An 8593-nucleotide genomic window follows, 5' to 3' on the forward strand; every position below is an offset into this window, starting at 1 on the left:
GTTAGTTTTTCTTTCAATATTTCAAAAGCTTGTTGTTGCTCCATTTCCCATTTGAAAACGCTATCTTTTCGCGTAAGCGCGGTTAAAGGTTTTGCGGTTTTCGAAAAATTTTCAATGAACTTGCGATAATATCCCGCTAGCCCTATGAATGATTGTACGTCGCGTACTCGCTTTGGCGTCGGGAATTGTTGTATTGCAGTTAGTTTAGATGGGTCGTGTCGTATTCCTCCTTCTGTTATTATGTGTCCTAAATATAAAACTTCCTTCCTGAGGAACTCGCACTTCTCAGGTTGAAGTTTCATATTATGTTGGCGCAATCTTATTAATACCTCCACGAGTCGCTTGTTATGTTCGTCCAACGAGGCTCCGTAAATTACTATATCGTCGAGGTACACTAGACATTTTATTCCCTGTAGGCCCGATAGTACCGAGTTCATGAGTCGTTGGAAAGTAGCTGGCGCATTTTTTAACCCGAACGGCATTCGATTGAACTCGTAATGCCCCAGTGCCGTTGAAAACGCGGTTTTTTTTTGTGCTCCTCGTGCATAGAAATTTGGTGGTATCCTGACGCGAGATCTAACGTTGTAAAATATTTCGCGTTTCCCAGTTGGTCTAGGATGTCCGTGATGTTTGGTATAGGGAACGAATCTCCTACTGTGGCGTCGTTTAGTTTCCGGAAATCGACAACTATCCGGAGTTTCGGGTTACCTGACGCGTCGGCTCGCTTCGGTACCACGAGTATGGGCGCATTCCACTGGCTCGTGCTTTCGCGAATAATTCCTTCGTTCATCATTTTAGCTATCTGTCGATTTACTTCTTCTTTATGGCGCTCCGGTAACCGGTAGGGTCGGCAGTTTATGGGCTTTATTCCCGCGTCGTTATTTATTTCGTGCGCTACCGCGGAAGTGTGAGAGAGAGTATCGCCAGCGAGGTAGAATGTGTCGCAAAAGTTTGCACAGATTTGCCGCAGCTTGTCTTCCTCTTCCTTATTTAAATGTGATGTCCGCAGCTGTTCATTTAGTGCTTTTATCCGTGTCTGTACCTTGCCGTCGCTTGGCGTGTCGCGTAACGCGAGTACCGGCGCCGAGTCAGCAAATTCCGTGCGGTGAACGACCAGTCGTGGCGTCGAAAAAACTATAGGTTTTTCGGTCGTATTAATTACGCTGATAGGGCACGCGTTGTCTATCGGATCGACTAGGCAATTCCCGATTGTACGCGATCTAGCGCGATCGCGTTAGTTTAAAGATAGATTTGCTCAGCAATGAGCTCGACGCGTGATCGATTGAACAGGGATGAGATGGAGAGTCGATCGCAGGTATTGAAAAAAAGAGCCCGAAGAATTAAACGACAGAAAGGAACTCACTGTATTTACAAAAAAAAAAACACAAAAAAAATACAATCGCGCCGCTGAAGTCAGAGAAATTAGTAACGGAGCGGAAATCTTCTCGACCCGGCTGATCCGTCGGAAATCTTGAAGGTAGATGAGTGATCTACCCGGCCGTCGGAGATCTTGCCGCGGACGACGGAGATCTTGAGGGCGCGAGCCGGGAATTGCCGCGAGCGCGAATCCCTGTACTCCAGCGGTAACGATTACGTGTAGATAGATTGGCGCCGAGGTAATAAATTCACGGAAAGCGAATTTATTGAATTGCGATTAAGAGCGCGAGATAAAGAAATTTATAAGAGGCTAGACGTAAGTCGTCGCGTGAGCGCGAGCCGATACAAAGGCGAGACGCACACGTGCGGAGTTCGAGCGAAACTGAACGTCTTTTCGCGGTACTGAGCCCAGGATAGTCGGAACCTGGCGACGAAAACACAGAGAAGTCAGCGAAATTCGGTTTGAACTGGATTAGGCTGACTTCTGCCGAAAACAAAACGCTTGGAACCATCGGCGATCCAAGGATATCGACAAAATCAACAAATACGCGACGATTGGGCTCGAAATATCGCGACGCTGGAGCACATACTAGGCGCGAGAATTACAATATAATTTAACCGCGCTGCAATTCGCAGTCGAATGAACATACCGCCCGCGTTGAAATAATGCATTTCGAAAAATTACAACGGCGGATTACGTCTCAACAAAATTGTCGCGGTTCACCAGACCTTACAGAATTGTCGCCGGTATCAATAAGCTAAATCTATACAAGGCAAAGAATACAGCGATATATGACACGTCGTTAAGGTCGATGGCGCAGCGCAGACAATAATATGTGAAGTCAACTAAAGTATCTACGAAGAAAAGAGCATACAAGAAAATTAAGCAAAAAAAAAAAATGTAACGTGAAGAGACAATGACTAACAATGATAAGATGTACAATGATCGACGGATCGCATTCTACGTAGCTGTTGTCTCGACATCGATCGGCAAGACACACAATTTCGAGAGAGGCCGTTTATACTCAGAATGCGCGGTTCTGATTGACGCAACGCGAGTTAGCCCGTCAGGGCCGGGAAAGCATTCAACCACTCGTCCGAGCTCCCATTTACAAGGAGGCAGCGCGGAATTCTTTTACGAGCTGCCCAACGCGGAGAGCAGGTAGCACCTTACGCCATTTAGCGCGCTGCTGAAGCGTGTTAACATAATCATCATACCATAGAGACCACAATCGTTCAGTCATATGGTGAATCATTTGCCAACGGCTCAAACGATTTTCGGCCAAGTCTAGCGTGGATTCCTCGGGGGGAGCGGTTAATGCTGACCCGATTAAAAAGTGACCCGGAGTGAGCACGTCAAACGAATCGCACGAATCGCTCAGAGGGGCGATAGGCCGTGAATTTAGGCAAGCTTCCACGCGGCAAATTAACGTAGAGAACTCTTCGAATGTGAGAGTGTGCGCACCGAGGACGCGACGCAGATGATATTTTACGCTTTTAACTCCTGCCTCCCACAAACCACCGAAATGTGGAGCGGAAGGAGGAATAAAATGCCATGAAATTTGATCACTGGCATTGCGACTCTGAAAATTCGGATCTCGGACGGAGTTTCGATAGGCGGCGGTCAGCTCACGATCAGCTCCAACGAAGGTCGTGCCGTTATCGGAGTACACGTTTTTCGGACAGCCGCGGCGGGCACAGAAGCGCGAAAATGCATTTAAGAACGCCGGCGTGGAATAATCTGATACGAGCTCCAAGTGCACGGCGCGAGTAGCTAAACACACGAACAATGAGATATAACACTTGGTTGATTTGATACCGCGACCTCCGGAGGCGCGAACAAAAAACGGACCCGCATAATCCAGTCCGCAATGCAAAAAACATCGTGCAGGCGCGGAAACGCGATAACGCGGAAGATCGCCCATCAATTGCGAGGGGGATACGGCGCGTTCTCGCACGCAGGTTACGCATTTGTGTACCACGAAGCGAACCAAACTTCGCGCGCGAAGAATCCAGTATTCGCGTCGCAACGTATTCAGGGTAAGCTGCAGCCCGGCGTGCATCGAACGGAGATGTGCGTGCGACGCAATGAGTCTCACCAACCCGTGAGGTGCCAAGACAATCGGATGTCGAATTGAAAATGCGAGTGGCGCGTGGCGAAGGCGTCCACCGGCACGAATAAGTCCGTCACGGTCAAGAAAGACATTAAGCGCACTAAGCGAACTTTTAACGGACAGCGGCTTATTTTGTGACAGCGCATGCAACTCGTGTGAAAATACAGCTGTCTGAATGTATTTTAGCCAAAACAGTTTGGCAATGGCACATTCGTCCGCCGTAATAACCGACGAACATCGCTCATCGGAGGTTATTTTTGCGACGACACAGCGCGAAAAATCGAAACAGATACGCGGTGACGCGAATTAACTTTGGCCACGAAGAGAATCGCTCGGCCAAATCAAAATGCTCGGAAGCGACGGACGCTGTTAACGCGGTGAGCTTACGTTCCAACGGCGCGGTAGGAGGGACGGTCGCGATCGAATTTGGCCACTGTTCTGACGAGAGCTTAAGCCACGGGGGCCCGTGCCACCAAAGTGGGTGATTCAGCAGGTCGCTTCCTAGTAGTCCGCGTGACGCACAATCCGCGGGGTTATCCTTCGTGACTACATGACGCCAAGAAACATTCGCGAGACGGTTTTGAATGTCCGCGACTCGATTTGCCACGAACATTTTCCAATGAGACGGGGGTTGCTTTAGCCACGCTAGGACGATTGACGAATCCGTCCAACAAGTGCATGAGATGGCCTTGGGGAGGATTTCGCGAACGAATTCGATTAATTTAGCCAGCAGCACGGCTGCGGAGAGCTCCAAACGCGGAATGCTTAACAGCTTAAGCGGAGCAACTTTCGACTTCCCGACTAACAATGACGTTGTGACTGTTCCGGAGGAGGATATAACTCGAGCATAGACAACGGCCGCGTACGCATCACTGGAGGCATCCGCAAATCCGTGGAGTTCGATAGAAGCTGAGTCAGATTCCACTCCGATCCACCGAGGAACATGCAATGAATTTAATTGACTGAGGCTCGAATAAATTTTTTGCCATCGCGTTAAAATTGACGGAGGAACAAGCTCATCCCATGCGGCCTTGAGTTTCCAGAGACGCTGGATCAAGATCTTTGCGCAGATGATCGTCGGAGTACCCCACCCCATTGGATCATAAAATTTGGCAATCGTCGACAAAATTTCGCGCTTCGTCGTGGGGGCGGACCCGTCAAGCGACACGCGGAACCGGAATTCATCGGAGTGAGGCAACCAGTGAATGCCAAGAATCTTTAATTGTTCGTCTAACAACGGAATCGGATTGCATGCTAGACCATGGTCAGCGGGATTGATGTCCGCCAGCAGTTTTGACGAATTACTGGCCCACTTCCGCAAGGTGAACCGACCACGATTTAGCAGTTCAATAAGTTGATCGCGTTTTTCCACGAGTAGAGAGACGCTATGAGCGCCGAAAAGGACGTCGTCTACATAGATGTGATCACGCAAGATGTCCCGAGCGAGGGGAAAATTGTGGCCGTCATCCAGCGAGAGCTGCTGAAGAACGCGCAATGCGAGAAATGGGGCGCACGCCGTACCGTACGTGACGGTCAATAATTGATATTCGCGTATTGCGTCGGTTGAACCGGGCGACCACAGGATCCGCTGATAATCGATATCACTTTCGGCGACAAGGATCTGGCGGTACATTTTCGCGATGTCCGCCGTACATACATATCGAAATAGTCGCCATCTAAGTATAACAGTTGGCAGATCGCTTTGCAATTTCGGCCCGGAGTACATATGCTCGTTGAGACTCGAACCGTTCGACGTAAGACTCGACGCATTAAACACGACGCGAATTCGAGACGTAGCGCTATCGAGACGATATACAGGATGATGTGGAATGAATACTTCCTGTGAACCTGACGATGTGGCGATTCGCATGTGACCGAGAGATTCGTATTCGGTCATGAACGCACGATACTCTGCAGCTTGTGCAGGATTGCTCTGAAAGCGACGCAATAACGATTTAAGGCAACTGAGCGCTTTAGTTTTAGACGAGCCGATGTCAATCGGCGGCGGCGTCTTAAACGGAATGCGTACGACGTATCGGCCGTCGGTCTGGCGAGCGTGAGTATTTACAAAATGAGCCTCGCATTCGTTGTCCTCGCGTGATGAGTCGCGATGCGCGGGGGGTTCTTCCGTTTGCCAGAACCTTTCGAGTGCGTTAGCGAGGTCGAGCGATTCACTGTTGTGAGTGACGGTGAGATGCACTGTCACGTTCGCGAGGGGTTCTTTCTGATCGGCAGCGTCACCGATACGCGAGTCGATTGGGCCCGACACTATCCACCCGAAAATAGTATTTTGCGCTATCGGCTGAGTTGGAGCGCCCTTCTTTAATCCGTCAAGAATAATCTCGTTATAAATGTCAGCACCGAGGATGACATCAATCGGTTTAGAACTGGCGGGATTGAGATCGGCGAGTTGAATATTTAGTAGATGCGGAAGCGAAAGAATACCGGCGTTACCGCGAGGCGCATACGAGGTGAGAGTAGGCATAATTACCGCGAGGCGGTCGATCGACGGCACTTGCCTATCAACGGGTGAAATAGAAATGTTACCGACGAAATTATATGTACCGACATTCGAACCGCCGACGGCCGCAACCGAGATCGGAAATCGGATTCGCTTTAATTTAAGCAATCTCGCCACGGACTCCGACACGAAGGTCATTTCGGAGCCTTGATCAATCAGGGCTCGCACACGCAATTGGCGGCCTGAAGAGCTGGATACCGAGATCCAAGCAGTGGCGAGCAGTACAGTGGTCGGTCTCTGAGGCGAAGCGCGGGACGCAACGAGCGCGGTGATCTCGGCATTTTGAGACGGCGGTGCCGCTGCATCGCTATTCGATGGTTCTGGTGGAGAGGCGGAACTCGAGCCGGCGGAATTTTCACCGTGCAGCATGGTGTGATGTCTCTGATGACATTTCCGACACGTGAATTTGCTATTGCAATCGCGAACTCCGTGATTGCCGCTTAGACAATTAAAACAGCGTTTGTGCACTTGAACTAGGTTACGCCGCTGGCTCGAATTTCCCTTTACAAACGAGGGGCACGAACTAAAGAAATGACGAGACTGACAAATCGGACAGATAGACACGGACCCGACATTTGACGGCGCGGAACGTCCGCGAAGCGGAGTCGCAGCAACCGCGGTATCAGGAGCAGGAGCGGACACGGAGCGCGTAGATGCCGTCGCAACATTGACTTTGTGCGGAACATTCTTTACTCCCGACGGACGCGACGAGGTAACGACGACGTCATCGAGAGCGCGCTGACGAGATTGCAAGAAATCCAGCAGCTCTGTCGTGGTCGGAAGCGTGTCGGAGTCGCTTATTCGCATGCTCCAGGCTTTTCGAGTAGAATTATCTAATCGTTGGCTGATGATGTACACAAGCATATCATGCCACAAGTCGCGCGACCGACGATTCAGATTTTTTAAGGCGGTGAGCGACGCACTCACCTTATCGATCAGGCCCTGAAGATCGTTCGCGGATTCTTTAGTGATAGACGGGAGATTCAAAAGCGTCGATAAATGACCACGAATTAAGCGCCGTTTATTTTCAAATCGCGTACTCAACGCTTTCCACGCAACATCGAAATTCTCCGCCGTAACGGGTAATTCACGCACACATTCGAGGGCACTACCGGTAAGGCAGGAGAGCAAGTAGTGCATACGCGCGAAATCCTTCAACTCTCGATTTTGAATGATTAAAGCTGTAAACCGATCCCGAAAATGTTCCCATTGCTCCAGACTCCCGTTGAACGGAGGGAGTGAGATGGGAGGCAAATGAGAAAGCGCGAGATTCGGTCGCGAAAGAAGCGAGGCATTGTCACTGCCTGAATGATTAAGACTCACGACCGGGGGTTCAAGAGACTCGAGCGACTCGTTCATGTAGTCCAATGCAGCTTGGTAGGCGTCCTCAACCTCATCGAAGACGTTGTTTTTGAAATAGGGAGTGGTAGCTTGAGTAGTCTCGTCCACTAGCCTTAACAGCTCAGAATGATCCAGGAAGAATCGCGCCCAGTTGTCTTTGATCGTCGAGATGCGAGAGCGCAATGTCGCGGGTGTGACATTAGCGCGGCCGAGTTTTTTCAAATTATCCACCGCTCGAATAATACTGCGTTGGAGTTGCCCTTGAGCGAGCAAGAGTTGCTTAGCGGCGTCGTTCATAATAGCGGAGGAGCGCACCTCTTTGAGATCCTTGCACACGCGTCGAATCCGGCTCGAAGGACCAACAATTTATGTACGCGATCTAGCGCGATCGCGTTAGTTTAAAGATAGATTTGCTCAGCAATGAGCTCGACGCGTGATCGATTGAACAGGGATGAGATGGAGAGTCGATCGCAGGTATTGAAAAAAAGAGCCCGAAGAATTAAACGACAGAAAGGAACTCACTGTATTTACAAAAAAAAACACAAAAAAAAATACAATCGCGCCGCTGAAGTCAGAGAAATTAGTAACCGAGCGGAAATCTTCTCGACCCGGCTGATCCGTCGGAAATCTTGAAGGTAGATGAGTGATCTACCCGGCCGTCGGAGATCTTGCCGCGGACGACGGAGATCTTGAGGGCGCGAGCCGGGAATTGCCGCGAGCGCGAATCCCTGTACTCCAGCGGTAACGATTACGTGTAGATAGATTGGCGCCGAGGTAATAAATTCACGGAAAGCGAATTTATTGAATTGCGATTAAGAGCGCGAGATAAAGAAATTTATAAGAGGCTAGACGTAAGTCGTCGCGTGAGCGCGAGCCGATACAAAGGCGAGACGCACACGTGCGGAGTTCGAGCGAAACTGAACGTCTTTTCGCGGTACTGAGCCCAGGATAGTCGGAACCTGGCGACGAAAACACAGAGAAGTCAGCGAAATTCGGTTTGAACTGGATTAGGCTGACTTCTGCCGAAAACAAAACGCTTGGAACCATCGGCGATCCAAGGATATCGACAAAATCAACAAATACGCGACGATTGGGCTCGAAATATCGCGACGCTAGAGCACATACTAGGCGCGAGAATTACAATATAATTTAACCGCGCTGCAATTCGCAGTCGAATGAACACCGATCAAGATCCCGGGTGCGGGCTCGTGTGCGTAGATTATACCCACCCGGTTTTCGT

At 50.0% G+C, this 8593-nt stretch overlaps 1 protein-coding gene across 1 annotated transcript; it reads right to left on the reverse strand.

Annotated features, from left to right (window-relative positions):
* Positions 1-466: 466 nt before the first annotated feature.
* LOC139112712 (uncharacterized) lies at positions 467-7750 on the reverse strand. Its single transcript, XM_070673784.1, has 2 exons — positions 3879-7750; positions 467-1134 (listed from the first exon to the last, which is right to left on the reverse strand). The coding sequence occupies exons 1-2, from the start codon at positions 7648-7650 to the stop codon at positions 467-469; spliced, it is 4440 nt and encodes a 1479-aa protein (XP_070529885.1). The 5' UTR covers positions 7651-7750.
* Positions 7751-8593: the final 843 nt, after the last annotated feature.

This window comes from Cardiocondyla obscurior, unplaced genomic scaffold, assembly GCF_019399895.1.
Source record: "Cardiocondyla obscurior isolate alpha-2009 unplaced genomic scaffold, Cobs3.1 scaffold43_0_327834, whole genome shotgun sequence".
NCBI classification, from domain to species: domain Eukaryota; kingdom Metazoa; phylum Arthropoda; class Insecta; order Hymenoptera; family Formicidae; genus Cardiocondyla; species Cardiocondyla obscurior.